At 36.4% G+C, this 19920-nt stretch overlaps 1 protein-coding gene across 1 annotated transcript in view; it reads right to left on the bottom strand.

Moving 5' to 3' along the window:
- Window positions 1-8044: 8044 nt before the first annotated feature.
- The window catches only part of LOC148855637 (ADP-ribosylation factor GTPase-activating protein AGD4-like), a 106656-nt gene continuing 94780 nt past the window's right edge, over window positions 8045-19920 (bottom strand). Inside the window, exons 17-19 of the mRNA XM_088984933.1 lie at window positions 15316-15776; window positions 14981-15118; window positions 8045-8533 (exon numbers count right to left, since the gene is read on the bottom strand). Coding sequence (XP_088841059.1) covers window positions 15004-15118; window positions 15316-15776 — 576 coding nt within the window. The 3' untranslated portion in view covers window positions 8045-8533; window positions 14981-15003. The remainder of the gene's footprint in view (window positions 8534-14980; window positions 15119-15315; window positions 15777-19920) is intronic.

Here is a 19920-nt window from a genome sequence, read left to right as displayed (position 1 = left end):
ATTTAATTCTTATTTTTAATATAAAATATTTAAATATTTCATATAATATATATAATAATAAATCATATAAATAATTTATATAAATAAAGTTTTTATTAATTACATTCGAATTGAATAGAATATTCAAATATTTAATCGAACCGAATTCAGATATCAAATTCTCTAATCTGATTCGAATTCAGATATTGCTTTATCCGATTTAAATTCAATCCATTTGCACCCCTAGTTTATATGCGCTGTTATAAATCAATTTATACAGCATTATACATTTATGGTGGTGTATTTACAACATATTGTTTTACACCATTGAAAACCATTCCAGTATATGATAGAGTAGCATATAATGAAATGTCACTATAAACAATTCAGTAATGACATTTAAATAACCAATAGTGGCATTTAGATACGCCACTATAGAAAATTTTAATATCTTAGCCTGATGAAAATCACATGAAAATAATTATGATGTGCTTGCTGCTATGTCACATGATCTACTATCCTACCAGTGTCTATAGTAATATCAAATTTTTGTTTTAGGTGTAAGAAACAAGGTGCTAAATGAGAGGAAAAATCAGATGACATATGAAACATTGGAGATATGCATTTGTTTGAAAGATTGATTGGATAAGGAAGATAGATTGTAAGATAAAAGAGGACATGATACATCATCCAATATAAGTTTTGAAATTATCAATTTTATTTGTACCTTATAAGTTATTTGTAAAATTTTCAATTCCGTTGTAAATTTGTATTTTCAATTTTATCATAGCATTTTATTTTAACTTCATTGTATTTTTTCAATTCCATTTAATCATTTTATAGTTCTATTGTATGAATTAATTATTTATATAGAATAAAATTTTAAGATATATATATTCAAATTGTTGTTGCAATCATTGAATTCGCCACTTTCCTTGAATTTTTCATTGTGTTTTGAATTTTTTGATTTATGTAATGAAGAAATTATTGAAAATATGAATATGAAATAATGCAGGTCGGCCTGACCCAAATCCCATGGGCCCAGAATCATGCTGGCCCCCACCCATTTTTTAAGCAAGGCGATGGGCTATTTCATTATTGAGTTGAGATTGTCCTAATAGGCCTACTAGCTTCAACAAAATTATCAAACCATGTAATGAAATATGAAAGTTGAGAGATTAAGAATAATTTTATATGAAAGTTTGAGCAACATGTGAAAAACTTTCACGAAGTTGACAAAATTATAAAATAATCCATTGAGCTATGGGCTTTTGACCGACTGTCACACTAAAAGGATCAGGCCAAATTCAATCCAATTAATATTTTGGATCATTTCAGGCCGGTCCAATTCAATGTTAGACTGTCTAATCTATTCAATTTTGTTTTAATTTAGATTAATTCTCAGTCAAAACTAGTCCTTTGATACCTATATTCTTATCTTCTATCAATAGATCAGATGTTGGTTCAACCCAACCCAATTCAATATAAATTCATTATGGATGGATTAGGTCCAATCCAATCCAATAAAAACTTTGGACCATTAAGTCTGGACTGGTCCAGTTTAATATGTCTTGGTCCATCTAATCCGTTCAAATTGATTTTGGTTTGGACAGGATCCAATCCGATTCAAAACCGGTCCATTGACACCCCTACATTTGAGCAACCAATGGGGCAAGTGGGAAAAAGTTCTAGTAAGAAAGGTGACACAAAACAAACACCATCACTACAAAAAAGAGGGTTTGGCGACGTTAGTTTTGCAACGTTTAAAAGAAACGTCGTAAACCAGTCCACTTTTTACGACGTTAAAAAAATTGTAAAAAGAAACGTTGGTGCCCTACATTTGTAGTGCATGGCAGAAAACAGTGGAAACAAGGTTCAAAATATTTCAATAGGTATATCCTATCAATTGCTTCCCAAAACCCCAAATAAGGGGTGTTTTGGAATTTGGGCTGTTTCAAGGGGTAGGCAAGCCTAAAACCAACTCCTTGAAACATTTAAAAAAAAAACCCTAGAAAGAAAAGTTATTAAGTATTGAAACACCTGATATACCTGCTTATGCGTACCATGTGTATTGATACTTTAAACCTTGAGTGGAAGAACTCACCTCAAATAATAAGATCAATCAAGCATCTTACCAATGGCTTAATGGCTTAAGAACAAGTGCATGGAGGATGCTATTCCAAGAAGAGAAGCTGAACAGCTCTAAGATTGAATTAAACCCAAACACGGGTAAGATAGATAACCACTGGATCAGGTGCAGAGCCAAGGGATACTTCCCCTTGGTTCCCCAATGTTTCAAAATTCTTTGCAACCCCCACTTATATTATTAATATATTGAAAATCTATGATACTGGAAAGACATGGTACCTGAAGAGATTTAACCAATCAAAGCATCCATAAATTTGAAAAATACCATCTGATTGGACACCTCTTTTATGATACCAGTTGATTGGCTGTAAGTTTATGATGTCCTTCTACTATCATAGTCAAACCCATTAATATAATAGACCAATTTGCACCCCCTGATGAAATAAAGCTCTGCCTGTGTAGTGGATAGATGAGGAGGGATATATGCTTGGTGAGGTAGGATGGCGGAAGACCCAACCAAATTTGCAACATCTCATGGATCTGGGAAAACAAAAACTTGTCAATTTCATACTTTGTTGAAACTAGAGTTAATGCATTGTTAGAAAACTCGACTTTGACTCTAGCTTCATGGTAGATGGATTTGCGCTTTCATTTATGCCCTGTCATAATATCAGACACGTGGGGGAACTCGTAAAACGCATTCCGAACACAAACAGTTTAGGCAACTTGAGCTAGGCCTTATGGGGTTCCTTTAATATTCTTATTAACCAATGTGTTTTCAGGGTTGAAATTATCAAAAGGGTAAAATTTTGAAACCTCGTCTTATGTTTCTGATCATTGCTGAAACCTCCTTTGAAGTTTGGTAATTGTAATCATCTCCCTCCAACTTTTTAATACAGGGTGAGTCAATTCCCTTTGTTAGAATCCCCTAGCAAGAGGCATGAAAATGTCTAAAATGCCCATGAACTTACTATTGAGGTTAGTTTCTATAGAAAAGAAAAAAACCAATATAAACTCTATGGACAAAAAAAAAAAATTAAGTTTTTAATTTTGTTTACTTCATGGGGCTACCCAATTGGGGATGGCTCATCCCCATCCCCTTAAAACTCCAACCCTAGTGGAAAAAGGATTGATCCTAGGTCTCTACTACAATGAATCAAAGATTCTATCAATTGAGTCACCATCAGTTGGTAAAAAAAAATTAAAGTTACAGCTTTACCTTTGAGTGGTTGATATGAAGGGAAAAAATTTGTTTATAAATCAATTTCAGAAAAGAGATTGGAAGGGTTTGACCTGTTTGGGGTAGCAATTCATATGAAGAGAAAATTTAGAAAATAAACATTTTTGTCAAAAATAATCATATGGGTATTTTGGACATTTTTATGCCTCTTCTTAAAGGATTTTAACAAAGGGTATATACTTCCAACTATATTAGAAAATAGAGGGGAGTAATTGCAATTACCAAACTTCAGAGGAGGTTTCAACAGTTTATCCTTATCAAAAAATGCCAAATATTCATCTTAGCAAGGAATGGAATAAATCCATGTTTGGAAATATACAAGTGCCACTTAAAGGACCTCATTAATGAAAAGGAGTCAACCAAAGAAAAACCATGGACAAACCAAACGGCAAAAGGTGGATTATAGAGAAAGAGACTCCATAAAGGGATAAGAGGTCCTTTAAGTGGTGATTTTTTTTATCAATAACAGTGAATTTTATTAATAAGATGGAAAAGCTGAATTACAAAGAATGAGCTAAAAAATCTAAACTCCCAAATACCCTATAAACTAGAATTCATGAAACAATTGCAAAACAGCTCAAAACATTGAGCTTTTGTTCACCCCTTGCCTAGCTAGACCATCTACCAGTGCATTAGCACTTCTTGCTATCCATGTACAACGGATTTCAATATCCTTGGTGAGCCACTTGAATTTCCTCTTTTCATTGTTGTATTTTCAGAGCGAAGAATTGTCATCTTTTAGCCAATTTACTACAATTTCTGAATCACCTTTTATTATCAATTTTTTAAAATTCATTTCCTTGGCCCTTTGAATCCCTTTAAGAGCTCCTAGGATTCAGCCCTCAAGGAATCTCCCATCCCGATTGGGCCAAAGTACATAGCTAATAGGTTCCCATTTTCATCCTGTATGACTCCCCCAACTCTAGAGGTTCTTGGATTACCCATGTTGTTTCCATCAAAATTCAATTTGGTAAACCCCTGAGGCGGAGGTGTCTAGTAGGAATTTGAGATCTTCTTGATTGAACCTAACTCCACAATTTCCTTCCACTTTCTAGCCATCTTATCAACTAAGAACACTGCAAACAACTCCAAGGTTTTTAACCAGTGAATCACCCTAATGTGGATAGTTTTTAGGATTACTTCCAAGCTTCTCTCCTATCAGAAAATACCCTTAAATTTCTCTCCTCCTAGATAGTCCAACACACTGTAGCTCTACCACATCTCCACATGATCTTGGCCCTTTTGGTTGACCATTTGGGCATGAAAGTAAATAAGCTTTGCATATCCGAAGGGGGGAGTCCACCTGCAACTAAACAGAGATGTAAACCATTCCCAAATGACTTTAACAAACTGGCAAGAAATTAATAAGTGATATCCGGACTCACCATCAAATTTACGAAGAACACTCCAGTGAGGAGACATGCAATTATTGGGCCTTTTTCTTTGAAGTAGATCCCCTATATTAACTCTTTCCAGAAAGGCTTCCCAACCTTTGGAGCACCCAACCTTTAGAGGAATAGGTCGACACCGCACTTCTTTAACAGGAAAAGATAGTCCAACAGGAGAGGGGGATAAGAGGGCCTTGAAGAAAGAGGTGTGGGAATAGGAACTTGAGGAAGTGAGTGTCCAGATTCTACTATCTGACTTCGAGGGCTCAATGAAGATCCCTTCAAGAATGGATAATAAGGCCGAAATGCATGCTAACTCTATGTCCCTGATATCTCTTCTCAAGTTCAAATTCCAACCGAACCCAGAAAGGTGAATTAGAAGGAACAAGAAAGGAGAAAATTGGCTCATTTTCAAGGGTAGAGATAGCAAAGAGGCTTGGAAATTGATCTTTCAAAGAGGAATTTCCAACCCACACATGTTCCCAAAATTTAATGAGGTTACTTGAGTGTAAGTCATACTTAACCCATGGATAGAACAAGGGCAAGATGGCTTGAATAACCTTCCAAGGAGAAGCTCTTGTAGTCCCTGCTAAGATCCTAGAGTCCCATCCATTGCCTGCTAGCCCATATATACGTCCCACTATCTCAATCCACAGTCTTTCTTTTTCCAATGAGAATCTCTTCAACCATTTCCCCAACAGTGCTAAGTTCCTAACCCTTATATTCCCAATCCCCAAACCCCCATCCTTCTTACATCCACATACCACATCCCATCTTACCCTATGATCCATCTTATCTGCTCCCGGCTCCCAAAGAAAGTCTCCCATTAGTTTTTCCAACCTACTAGCCACTTTAGCTAGAATCTTAAAAACTGATAGGAAATAGACAGAAAAGTTGGCAAGAGTAGACCTTATCAAAGTGATCCTCCCCCCAAAAGATAAATAATTCTTCTTTCAGTTAGCAAGTCTTTTTTCAAACCTCTCCACAACAGGGGCCCAAAATTCACCTTTCTGAGGATTGTCTCCCAATGGTAAACCAAGGTAGTTTAAAGGCCAATTGGAAACTACACACCCCAGAATGGCTGCACATTCACAAGCCTCCCCCTCACCCATATTGACTTCAATTATACAACTCTTCTCAAAATTTACTCTAAGGTTTGACATTTTCTCAAAGAGTTGTATGGTGAGCTTCAGGTTTCTAATTCTATTGATGTCCCCTCCTTCACAAAACGGAATTGTTTCATTTGTAAATTGAACGTGTAAGTGGTATATTGTCTCTTCCAACTCTCCATCCTCTTATTAGCTCCCTAGAGTCTGATTTGGAGATCAATCACCCCAAAACTTCTACAACCAAAGTAAACAAAAAAGGGGAGAGAGGGTCCCCTTGCCTAATCCCTTTCAGAGCTGGAAAATAGTCCACCACTGTCTCATTTACCAAAATAGAGTAATGACAATCCCTAATGCAACCCATCACCCATTTGCACCAAGTTTCTCCAAACCCAAAGTTCAACATCACCTCTAAAATGTCATTTAAGTAGTGATTAGCTCAAATTTAGAGATAAAAATAACAAATTCTTTCATATGATGGCTTAAAATACATAAAAATAAAATTTGTAAAATAATCATAAATGCGCTTGTAGACCCAAATTCTGAGGCAAGCAAAGGAAAACTTTTATGATTCAAAAATTAAGAGATACATAAAAAATGCCACAGCAACTAAGAGTCTATGCAACGGATTGTATTGGTTAGCCTGATCAATAATCACACCATTTTTTCCATTTAACCGCATATATGGCTTCATTACTAGGTTTGTCTTTTAGTGAAAGATAATATTGGGTATATGATTGGGGAGTTTTAAAACTTTGGGACAAGATAAAGCATTAAGCATCCTCTAATTTTTTATATTAAATGAGTAAATTATAGATTAATACCCTGTACTTTAGGGGTAGTGACAATTACCCCCTGAACTTTCACTTACGATAAACCCTCCCTAAACTTTCAGATTCCCAAACTGAGTGATGGAAGAAGTTAATTTACCAAAATACCCATTTGAGAAATTTCTATGAAATAGAAATTGTAAGGCTCCATTTGGTTTGTGAACATATTTGGGTGGGATGGAAAAAGATGGGATGGGATGGGATGGGATGGGATGGGAAAGTGTAAAAATTTACGCTTCCATTGTTTGGTTTTATATATGGGAAAATATTAGGAAAACACTGTTATGAGGGAGAAGAGAGAAGAAGGTGAGGGAGAAGAGAGAAGAGGAAGATGGAGGGAGAGATAGAGAACTCCATGACTAAAGCTCCAAAGAGGTCCTCCAACACCATCAATCCCCCCTCCTCCACCGATGCTTAATCAACATGGGAGTGCCACCACCGGAACCTAAGATAGATTGCCATTGCCGAAAGATATGGGAGTGCTGCTGTTGAGAGTTGCAACGACAATCAAAGAAAGAGAGAAATGCAAAGGGGTGAAGAAAGCAGTGAAGAAAACGACGGTTAGAGAAAGAAACAGATCTAGTTCATTGCCACCGCACGATGAAGAGAACAATGAAGGATTGTGCCACTGCCGGTCCGCCGCCTCATCTGTTCGAATAGGGAAGGCAATGAACAATATTTGGTTCGTTGCCATTGTCAAAAGGAAGGGGAATGTTTGCTATTTGTCATTCGCCATTGCCACTGGTCCATGGTAGGGAGACTCTTCATTGCTGGTTCATTGCTATTTGCCGTCACCGCTGGTCCGTGGCAAGGATGTTCGTCACCTTACTCTAGTTGAAGAAGAAGAAGACGACTCACTTCGAATGACTTTTTTGAGTTTTCCCACCGAGGTCGCACTATTTTGGTGTGACCCCATATCCTCAATTTTGAGATCTCGCATCCCACCTTTTTTCTCATCCCAATCCCGCAAACCAAACGGAGCATGACTTAAAAAACCAAGAGTGGAAATTCAGAAAATACTAAAAAAAAAATTGCTGAAGAAAAAGATAGTTTGGGGATATAAAAAAGTATAAACAATCACACGAGAATCTTCTTTCAAAGTTAACTGACCGGGGGGGGGGGGGGGGGTGTCTTCATTGGAATCTGAGAGTTCAAGGGGTAATTGCCACTAAAAGGTAATAAACTATAATTTACCCAAAATGATGAGAGTATTGATTGATACACACCCAGACTAAATTTTAGGTATTGAGCGTATCCGTATTTTGACCTTTGCTTTACACCCTTGGCCTGTTAATGTTAACTCAATAGTAAAACAATTTTGGCAATGAGTTCCTGAAATATTTGAAAGAAGATTGTCAAAATTGGACGTGAATAAACAAGGCAACAGAAAGAGGGATTGGGGAAGATGAAGTATGTTAAACAAGTCCATTGGGTGCTTTACCAGAATCTTCCAACATTGATTGCTTGATGATGTACATCAACTGATCATACATTCTGATGTACAGATACCAAATCTAGCTTGCTATTTATATCCATACAGAAGGGCAATCTTTAAGGAACAAGATTTGTAATATGGTATGAAATAATGCTAATCTATTGAACAAATGAAAACAATAGAACATCAAAAAGCAACGTCGATGAAAAGTCTATCATCTGGTCCCTCGCTTCATGTGTTTGAATTTCCAGATGGCAATTAATAATTAAAGGCGATTGACAAGGGGCATTGATGGGCTGCTTCAAGCCACAAATCTGTATCTTGCTAGTCAAGCTTTTGGATGACTGGAAGAACACAAGGTTCGTTGGGCCCGTTGAAAACAAAAAAGTGGCTTAGTCAATCATTATTCAAATAAAAAAGGATTTGAAGGTACAACAGAAAAGGGCATGGCAAATTGTCAAGGGCATCTGCAATAAAAGCAAATAAGAAATTCAGTTAATTTTAGTGAACAAACATAATGTAGATATAGAATATATTATCAGTTCACTGATTAAAGAAAAAAGGAATAGAAAAATAAGGTAATTGAGAACATATCCATTCTATTCTTTTAGAGTATATCATCAACCATTTAAATACATTATTCTTGAAAGTCTACTTAGAATATCCTTTACCTCTCTTTATTATTCTCCTTGGTCTTTCTTGTTAAGTGTTACTTAAACAGGGGCATAAATGTAATTCTCTTTAGTTATATAAAAGATGGGTCGATACCCAGGGAGATGATTGAACCTCTCTTGGCTAAAAACCCTTTTTTCTTTCCACTCATCCTTTCTCTCCTCTTTTTGTCCTTTTTTCTCCCATCTGAACCTTTTCTTCTTGCTTTTCTCTTGTTTTGTAGATCTATTAGCTCTCCAAGTCTAATTACATGGTATCAGAGCACCAATAAATGGACTGGTTGGTCTTTGATGCCATTTGCTCCTATTGCAAGCTCTCTCAATTCATTGAGAGGGATAAAAGAGATGCAAAAGGACCTTAGAGAAGGAGCCTTTCAGGCCTCCAGTAGCAAGCTCTCTCAATTCATTGGTTAGTTTCTAAGGCTCTCTAGTTAGCAGTTCGAAGACAGACTGGTTCTTCATGTTGAAGTGATTGTAGTGTTTCTCCATTAGTTGTGTTGTGGTGTGGCTGAACCCTAGTTATGTGGTTGTAAAAGTGGCAGTTGATTGGGTGAGTGGTAAACAAGTTATTTGAGGTTTTTCAGTGCTGAAAAGTGTAGTGGTTGTCCAACAATGAATGTATAGTGAAGTGACAAATTTTCTGAGTAGTTGATTTCTATTCAGTAACTGAAGTAGGGTTATGTGATGGCTGCATCTATAAGAGGCTCCAAGTCTGCTATATTGAACCAGACCTAATGAATGCCCAGTTGACCACGGTTTAAACTTAATGGTACTAATTATATACCATGGAGCAAGTTGGCTGAAATTTCTTTGATTGGACGAGGACAACTGCAGTACATTACAGAGGATAAACCAAAGGTTGGGTCTAATGGGTATTATAAATGGGTGCAGGACAATGCATAGATTATGAACTCTGTGGAATAGCATGGAAAATCATATCGGTGTTAAACTTATGTTCTTGGATACTGCAAAGGAGATTTTGGAGCATGCTAGACAGCTGCATTTAGGGCAAGATAATGTTACATGAATATATCAGTTGCATCAGGATTTTTTTTTCTATCCTACAGAGTGTGGAGTATTATACAGCCTTAAAGAGCTTCAGGAATGAATTGAATGTGTATCGGCCCGTTACTACTGATTTCAATTCAGGAATGAATTGAATGTGTAGATTTTTGTTTGGATTGAAGTCAGAGTTTGAGCCTGTTCAAGCCTGAATTTTAGGTAGAGTGATCTTCCATCGGTCTCTGACACATTCTCCTGCATTAGAATTGGAACAACGTATTTCTTTTTTATAGGGTCGGATTGGACAATACCTCGATTTTAGCCTTGCTCAAAGTTAAATAGGGTTCATATTTTTCAACCCAATCTTTAAGGGAAGCTTCAAAAAGAATTTTTTGGGTTGGATTTGATATGAACAATACTTCCCACAGGTGCACTATAGAAAATTTTGCCTGATCTTCATTCTCCCTTATCTCGTGGCCCCACATGAGGAAATTCCTGGTTTTGCCACTAGCCTTGATAATTGCCCATGGACTAGGTGGAGGTAGAAGTATATAAGGTAGAGTCTCTAGGAGTATTAGTCATGGGTTCAGAGGTGGTCATGGTAGTTGTAGAGAGGAGGTAGTATGAGGGCTGGTGGAGCAATGGTGGTGGACAAGCTCGTTAGTGTTCAAATTGAGGCTGTGAAGGACATATAGCTAATTTTCGCTATGACTAATATCACCCACTATCTACTTGGTCCAATCACACTGTAGTTGGAGATGACTTTGGTGATATTACCCCTACAACTGAGATATCTACTTTAGGAGCTAATAAGAGCAAGGAGCTCATTTCTCTCACCTGTGAGTATGAGCAAGGTTTATAATGTCGATGTCGGTGGAAATGCTGGTCATCCAAATATAGGAAACATGTTGGAAATATCATATGGAAATATTATAAAAATTATAGACATGGTGGAAACATTGTAAAAATTGCAAATATAGAATTATATTTTATGAAATGATAAAAGAAGCATAGTCACACCTTTTTAAATTATTATCTTGATCAAAATCATTAAACAAAGCTAAGAAACTAAGGTTATAGACAAAAGAATACACTCTGAAGTTAACCAGTAAATCATACGATTCAATGCTTCATGATATAATGAGTTAAAGCAAAATTTTAACTCATAGAAAATGTAAATGGTTGTAAGAGATCAACCAAATAATCTATTACACAAAACTAAAAACTAATATTTAACTTCATGTTTGAAATGAACAATGAGCTAGCTCAAAGTGGTAACCATGTAAAGTTAGGTGGACAATAACATTGTTATTTCACATATCTACAATATTTTCACCAACTTATGTTATAATACCATTTCTTAGGCTCCACATAGTACTGGTAGTGTTCATTGGGGAATATGTTGGTTCCAGTAAAATTTCATGTCGCTACCCATGGAAGTGGAAATGGAAATATGTTGTGTAAACTATCTGTTGTACTCTAACAAAGTGCTTGTAGTATTCATTGGGGAAATGTCGATTCTAGTAAAATTTCGTGTTGCTACCCATGGAAATGGAAATATGTTGTGGAAATATTAGGAAAATTGGGGACATTTCAAACCATATGAGAAACTTCATCAGTTTTCTTCTTCATGTACTATTTCCATACCTACTAAACTAGGTACAGCTTGTCTCATCTCTATATCTCAAATCTACACTCTGGATGATTGATTCTAGAGTTTTACATTATATGATTGGGTATTTAGACTTGTTTGTCTATGTTTCCATCTTCTACATCTTAAATAGTTCCCTGTTGCGCAACGAGTTCCACATGAACCGGTAATTGGTGTAGCAGTCCAAGCATCTGCAATCGATTAATGGAGGATTATGGTGGATATTACTGGGTCTCTTGCACTTGTTCTTTTCTTATATCATTGAAGAGGGGTGGAATGTAAGCATCCGCAATCCAAGACCTTGTAGTTTCAAAAGATGGAATGTAAGCCAAAGCTAGAATAGCAGATGGGAAAAGATTTAACACAGAAAAGGCATCCTTACTGGGAGATTAATAAAGAGGAGAGGAAGACAAAAGAGATGGGAATGCCTTACCCTTTATTCCTATTAAGGAGAGTGGTTTTGAATATAGTCATTGTGAAAAGAAATAACCAAATTGGGAAAAAAATGTTTCCTCATTCAAAAATTGGTAGCTACACCATGGAAAGCAATTCATAAAATTCTTCTGTAGTTCCTCAGTTGTGTCAAGTATGATGCTTGTTCTGGTAATTCTATTCAGTTTTGGGAGGACATGTGGGCTGGAGATCTCCCTCTAAAAGACCTTTTTTCCATCCTTGTACTCTATTTCTTTGTATAAAAAAGAGGTGTTCTAAAAATTCCTTCCATCGGTTTTAAATTTGTCAGCATTGTCCTGAGATTTTGGTTTTCGTAGAGGATTAAGGGATGAGGAAGTTGAGTGTTTGTCTAATCTTCTGTCTCCTTGATAAGGTTTGGTTGGATCCTTTGAAGCCTGATAAGAGGATTTGGGCCATTCACCCCAATGGGTCTTTTTCTTGTGGTTCCTTTTTCAATTTCCTTTGCCAAACATTCTCTCAACAAAGCTTCCCTTCCAAAGAAGTCTGGTGTAGGCCAATCCCCCCAAGGTTATGGCTTTGTATTGGGAAGTGTGGCATAGTAAACATGATGGATAACTTAAGATGACCCATCCTTTGTATTTCACCAAACTGGTCCATTCTTTGCAGATGTCATGGTGAGGTTGTAATCACCTATTTTTATCTTGTAGTGTAACTGTAGAGCTCTGGGTTTGGCTTTTATATTTGTTTGGGTGTAGTTGGGTTATGCCAACAGAAGCAAGCACAATCTTTAACCCTTCTATTTTCTCTTGGCCCCATAAAAGATGAAGGAAAATGTGGAGGTGCACGTGAGCAGCATTGTTATGGACAGTTTGGGAAGAAAGGAATGCTAGGATCTTCCAGGAAAATGGAAGAAGCAGTCAAGCCTTAAAGGACTGAATTGTGTACAGGTCAATACATTGGTTGAAGACCCTAGAATTGTTTAACCATTTCTGTTTACTGATTGTGAAAGGACTGGTTATTAGTAGCAAGCTGTTCCTCCTCCAAGGTAAGGGTATTGACTGAGTCCCCCTCCTCTTGGTTCTTTGAAGCTAAATTTTGATGGGAGTAGCCAGGGTAACCCGGGTCCCTCTGGGATGGAAGGTGTACTGAGGAATGAGGCTGGAGAGGTTGTCTTACTCTACTCTGGCCCATTAGGTGTTGGAAACTCTATCTGGGCATAGCTGTTAGCTGCAATACAAGGAATACTTCTTGCAAAAGAAGTGGGCGTGGAGCAGCTTCTGATTGAAAGGGGATTCTAAGACAGTGGTGGATTGGTTAAATAATCTGGAGGATGTCACTTGGGGCTACAAAAATGAGTCAAAGAAGTTCAAATGACTGACAAGAAATATGTCTATAACAGTACAGTGGGTTGGAAAACCTGCTAATGCATTTGCTGATGTCTTGGCAAACCAAGGGACAAATAGGGAAACATTATTCTGGGCGCAACTGTAACTCTTGTTTAACACTAACATCATGTAATCTCTGTTGTTGTTTATGTATTTGCTGTTTGGAGAGGTGGCACCTATTCCCAGGTTAAAAACACTGTTAGAGTTTACCAACTCCAAAGAGAGGCTTGTAGTATGCGTCAGGGGGAGAGGACAGTGGCTATGTACTTCTCTTTACAATCTCTTTGGGAAGAAATTGATCATTTGGAGGCTGTAGAATGGAAGGACCCTGAGAATGGTCAGCAATATAGAAAATATGTGGAAAAGAATAGGTTGTTTGGCTTCCTGGCTGGTGAGCAATAATATATCTCCAATTTGGACACAAAATTCTTCCTTCTTCTTCCATTGGCCTCCGCATGAAAGAACTTTGTTTTCTATCTCCCTCTTTGAGCCATCTATTCCCCGATTTCTTCCTCCGGTTGATTTCCTCTCTCAATAAGATATCCTCAATTTTTTTCTTTAAGGACCATCTAAGCTCTCTGTCTCTTTCCTCAAATAATCCTTGCACCTACTTATTGCCAACTCTTCAATTTGATCATATACCACTTGTTTGCTCTCTTTTAATCTCCCAAAATGTAATTCATTCCATTCTTTGAATTTTATTTTCAGCCCTTAAATTGCCTTTTTCAATTCCATTCATTTCCAGTTAACACTAGGTCTTTCCTCTATCCACCACTCTTCTACTTTTTGAAGAAAACCCAGATAGCCTAACCACATGTTTTCAAATCTGAATGGAATGGAACCCCATTCCAATCTAGGTAATGCCTTTGAAACTAAACCACTTACCACCCCAATGCTCCTCCCAATCCCTAGAGAATAAGAATCTATATAATTTTGAGCAAATAGAATTAAGTTGGAGGTTTGACCACGTTAATCAGTATCACAGGTACGAAGCATGCCTTAAAGAATTAGAGAAAGGACCCTTTGCCTAATTTAAAAGCTGCTGATCAAACTGATGGGATGCAATTCTATAGCTCTAGCATATTAGATGCTTCTTTGAAATGATTTTTCACAGGTTCGTTTCTATCAGGTTTAAAGTTTTATACTAACTTTGAAACACCTAAATAGGCCTTCAAGTCACAGGGGTGGGTTGATGAGGTTCTCAACAAGTGGGTTAAAAAGAATCACTCATTGAAAATAGGTTTCCAGAGGCTCTTGGATCAATTCTGGTGGAGCAATTGGATCATGATTTCTAATGGGAACTAACTTAAAGGCAAGTAAAAAACTGGGTTTTCATTACACTAAGAAGTTTTTAAGAAATCAAAAAAATAGGAATAACGGTGATTCCTTGGAAGCTATTATAGATTCTACCGATTCATCACCTGTTTTACAGCAATCAAAGTATAACAATTTTCTGAAAGAATTCCAAAATGCTGAAAAGGGAAGAAAAAAGAGAAAAAAAAGGATGAGAAGAAAAATAAAATTGAAGCGTTAGTTCAAAAGTTCTGACAAAAAATAAAATTTAACTTATTTAATAACCTTGCATGCCTAATAGCTTATCTTATGCAATAATATCATTTTTAAAATTTCTAATATAAATGAAATAAAAACATAAATAAAATAAGAAACAAATCAATATAAAAGTGCACAGACAGGAAGTTTCCTGGATTTTGCCCATGTAAATATGAAATGACATTTTTTAGCTGCAATAGCAGAAAAGGTAGCAGGACCAGAGCTTCTGGATATACTTACACATTTGGTAGAATAGGACCATTTCACTCGTTACCAGTGAGCAAAATAAAGAGCTCCTCATCAGTTATTGCTCCTATTTCCATTGCTCTTTCCAATGCACTTTGTCCACCACCATCTTCAATTGATGGCCGTGCCCCCCTGATTAACAAACACATCAACATTTGATATAAATAACTGACCATTGATTCCAGACCCATTTATATTATGAAAAGGTTGAATCCTTGTGAAGATATAAAGCTCCCTAGAGTACAGCGTCATCAATATTACATGCGATATACAAAATGAACAGCATGAAGGCCATAGTTTTAGAAGCTTCAAACAGAAATGCATATTACCTTCTGAGTATATATTTTGCAATTGAATTGTATCCTTTAGAAATGCAATGGTGCAAAGGAGTTCTCCCATGGAAGTCCCGCAAATTTATGTCAGCACCAAACTGAAGTAACAACTCAAGCATAACAGGATTCCCAACATGACAAGCCAAATGCAATAGTGAACAGCCCTGTAGACAGTTTTCTGGTCCATGTGAATCTTTAATTCTTTGACATACAGCTGGATCGCGACTCATCTCCTCTAGAGATTCATAATCATTCTGTGAGTCTGTTTTACTAATGAGGTGGCAAAGATCAGCACCATCCACCTCATCATAGATTGTATTGATATTCACATCAGAGACAACAATCATACGATATACTGATTGTAAATTATTAGTCTTAACTGCTTCCCAAATGCGGGTTGCTATTGAAGGATTTCCAGGCTCAGTGGCTTCTTTGACGACTAGCACTTTGTCCACATACTGCATGAGTGCAACTAAATTCAAATTTGTTTCTTGCACTAACCATTTTTCTATTAAGCAGAAGAATTTTACAAGAACACAAGAAAATCCAAAGCAATACATTAAGAAAGATTTATCGATGAAATCTATGAAGTACATAACTAAAATAAAACACAAAAGAAAAAATATTATACCTAGAAGAAGAATTCAATAATGTCAGGCAGTTTTATTATTCGTCCAATGAGTATTTAAGTGATGTTAAGAAATAAAGAAAACTAATGGAAGCACATATAGGAAGAAACATGGAATATGCCTAAATCCTACTCAATACTAAGTGCCCACACTTTAGAAAGTCCAAATCCTGTAGTAAACACATGAAATCTATTGGAACAAACATGAAATTATGTTCAAATATTAAGTAATACTAATATATATAGCCACTTAAACAAGAATAAGAAGTAATCATATATCAGTTGTGTGACGTATGTAAGTGAGAAAGCACCTTTGTAGTGTGCAGGACATCCAGGAATATGGCATTTTAAAGATTATTCCCCGAAAGTGTTATTTTATTGGAACTAACCAGGAATATGGTGAGGTGAGGGACTGTGCGTACTTAGTTGTGATGTAGCAGGGTGACCTCTCAACGAGGACTATCTTGGGATTTTGGTTTCTTAAGAGGACTTAGGGGTCATGAATGCAAGGAGGTGATAATTATTTTGAACTTTCTCAATGAGGTTCTCCTTACTAAGATGTTTGGAATCAAAAAAATATGGGTTTAAATTCTCTTGGTCTTTTGTCATGTGCCTTTGTATGACGAGCTAACTTATTCGCCCAAAAAATTTTTTGGTCAAAGCTCTTCACTCTTCAGTTTATACCCTTTTCAAAAATACAGTTATTTGTTAGCAAGCTGCTTTAGAGATCATCAACATGTGTGAGATGTACTCTAATGTAGGAGGAAGTCTTGGTGCCTCTCACCACATGTGTGCTTCCTTATCTTCAATAGTAGTGAAGATATAAAAACTACCTTAATCTTTTGCAAGTAAAGATATGAAAATGTTTACAGTGGTATGATGCATTACGGATTATTGGTTTTAATCAAGTTTTATAATCTATGGTATTACTAGCTCTTTAGTTATTCTAGTTCAGTCCATATATAAGACAATGAAATGGGAGATTCACCCCATGATTTCTCTCTCCTAAATTCATTTTTTCTTTCTTCTCCTTTTCTTCCTTCTCCGTTCATTTCTCTTCTTCTACTTCTACACATTTCATAACATTTGCAGTTGGTACCAGAGAAAGACAGAACCTGTAAATATTGACACACCACTTGGATCATTGCTGACATCAATAGTTGTATGGATAGCATCATCAGTTGTACAGCAGACCATCATTCCAGTCTGAGAAATTATAGATTTTGGTAAGGGATGAATTTAGGGTAATTTTCCTACATGATTCTACATGATCTGAAGAAATTCTGAATATTTTTTATCAATTTTACAGTGGAAAATTCTGAAAGGAAAAACAAATTTGCTTTTCTGTTTGGTATGAATAAATGGAAGTAAATATGTATATGCAATCTGTGATGTTTAATCCTGTAGAAGGCATTTTTTATTCAATATCCAAATAATATTTAATAATTTAAATAACCCAAATAAGTGGGTTGACTAGTCTGCTAGCCAAATTATCAAGACTATAAAAAAGGAATGGAGTTACATAACTACCCCATTCCTTATTTAAGCTCCTTAAGGAGAAGCTATACACACTCTTCGGGGAAAATTATCTCAAGAGATTCTTAAAAGAAAAGATAAAATAAAGATAGAAGAAAAGGTAAGTGCTCAAGGTAAGGCAAGGAAGGAAAAGTCTCATTAATACAGGTAGAAAAAGGAAAGTCCTCTCCGTGAATAGTTCCTATATATGTCTTCCGCTACGCATCCTTCTTTCAAGAAAAAGGAAAGTCCTCTCCGTGAAATAAACAATCTACAACCAGGTGCCTCTACTTGGTTGATTATGGTCCCTCTTTCAAGACAAAGTTAGGGACTAAACCATCTACAGTCTAATTCTCAAGGGCTGATTACGCATCCCTTCAAATGAAAATGAAGAATAGAGGGATAAAAAACGTCTACAATCAAATTTTCAGTTTGATTGACTACAGTTCTTTTTTGTATGAAAAAATTCAAGGATTAAGGCTGTCTACAGTAGGAATTTCATCTGATTGACTATAGCTTATTGTGAAGAAAGGAATGAGAAGGAAATTTTCTTTGTATCAAAAAGAAAAGAGAGAAATGTACTGTTGTATAGTTTCTCAATTGTATTTTCTTTTTCTCTCCTCTCATTCTTGTACACTAGATGTAAAAGAAACACAAATGAAAAGTTCTTTTTAAGTACCTTATTGTTCTTTTCTTTTGTTCTATGCATTCATTTCTCCAAGCCATAATCAAAAGGTGTTCTTTACTTTCTTGTGGAGATGTAATTAAGAGGAACAATCCATATGATTCCCTGAATGGAACTTACCAAAAATAATAGAAACTCTATCACTTGATTGAGTGAATTATGTTGCATGAGAATTTATTAAAATTTTCACACCAACAAATCCATAGCACATTTCTAGAAAGTTGAGTTGATTCTATAATTTTCTGATGATCTTATAAAGTTTTTACCCGATTGAAAGGGGGCTTCTTTCGGGTCAGTTCCATTAAGAAGGTATAGAAAACAAATGAAGTTAATACGATAAGGGGTTCATGTTCCAGCCACAGGTGAAGCTAAGTAATCGGGCAAAACTGTTGTGCAGTTTTAAGTTGGGGTATAGTAGTGTTCTTTTGTTGTAGCTTTTTTGTCAGTTGGAGATTTGATAATGGATAGCCAAGTGGCTTAGGCATGTAGAGACAGTGAAATCTAGCAATAGGGCTATTTTTGTACTTTTACTTTTCTTTTCTGTATATCTTTCTTTGTATTATCTCTCTCCTGTACATTAAGGGCAGATCTGTCCTTTTACAACTTAGTATAAATATTTTCTTTTAGGGTGTCGACTGGCACAAGGTGTCACACCCACCATTCGGCTGTATTGTATCTCTCTCTCTTTCTCTTTCTCAGTTTTTTCGATCTGACTCTGACATGGTATCAGAGCAAGTCACGATCTGATTTGCAAGTGACTACTTCCTCATCTCTTTATTATCTGTTATCTAGAGTACTCCCTAACAGTATTTGGGAGGCTCTTGAGTGTTCTTGAATCCTATTTCTGAAGTTGCATTCAATCAGAACTCGACAGACTCTGTTCTTGGTGCTGTGCCACCAGATTTCTCTTTTGGATTGGATCTCCCTCAAGAAGCATCGGATCAGGCTGAAACTTTTGATCTAGTGTCGCCAAGCAGATCTACTGTTTCCAATAGGTTTGGTTTGAATCGGATTGGATCTAGAAGGGTTTTGAGCCACTTCAGAGTTCGGTAGACCCTTACAGTTTCCTTTTCTGGACATTGACTGAAAGGTACTTCTTTATTCAACTGTTTTGAATATTTCTCTCTGTGGTTTTTCTTGCTCTTGTGATTCAATGGCATTAGAAAGAATGGAAATTCTCCCCATCAAGTTTAATGGTACGAACTATGCACTTTGGAAATTCAATTTCCAATTTCATGTGGAGGCGAAAGGTCTCTGGGGATATTTGGATGGATCAATAGTTAAACCTAATGATTTGGACATCAAGGGTCTTAATCAATGGAGAATTGATAATGCAAAAATTGCATCATGGATCTTAGGATCCGTTGGAACTGACATTACAATTCCTATGAGAGGATACAGGACTGCCTATGAGATGTATGAGTATCTTGAGAGAGTATATCAATAATCAAACACCTCAAGACAGTACCAGATAGAGGTTGACATTTTCTCCTATTATCAAGGAGAATGAAAGGTCCAAGAGTACCAATGCTGGGTTTATTAACCTTTGGACTGAATATGAGCTTGTTCACATGGGGAATGATCCTTCAAAAGGTTGTGTGAAGTATATGAAGGAACACTTTGATAGAAGAAAGATTATGCACTTCCTAATGCATCTCAGACCTGAATTCGAAGTTGTTAGATCTAATATCCTGAGTCGAGGACCACTTCCTGACTTGGATACTGTTCTTGGGGAAATTCTGTGGGCTGAAATCAGATTTGCCACACAGACTAC

This window comes from Nelumbo lutea, chromosome 4, assembly GCF_056320005.1.
Source record: "Nelumbo lutea isolate HS-2025 chromosome 4, American lotus-T2T, whole genome shotgun sequence".
In the NCBI taxonomy this organism is placed as follows: domain Eukaryota; kingdom Viridiplantae; phylum Streptophyta; class Magnoliopsida; order Proteales; family Nelumbonaceae; genus Nelumbo; species Nelumbo lutea.
The sequence above is the reverse complement of the archived record's forward strand: the minus strand, read 5'-3'. Positions and strand labels throughout refer to the sequence as shown.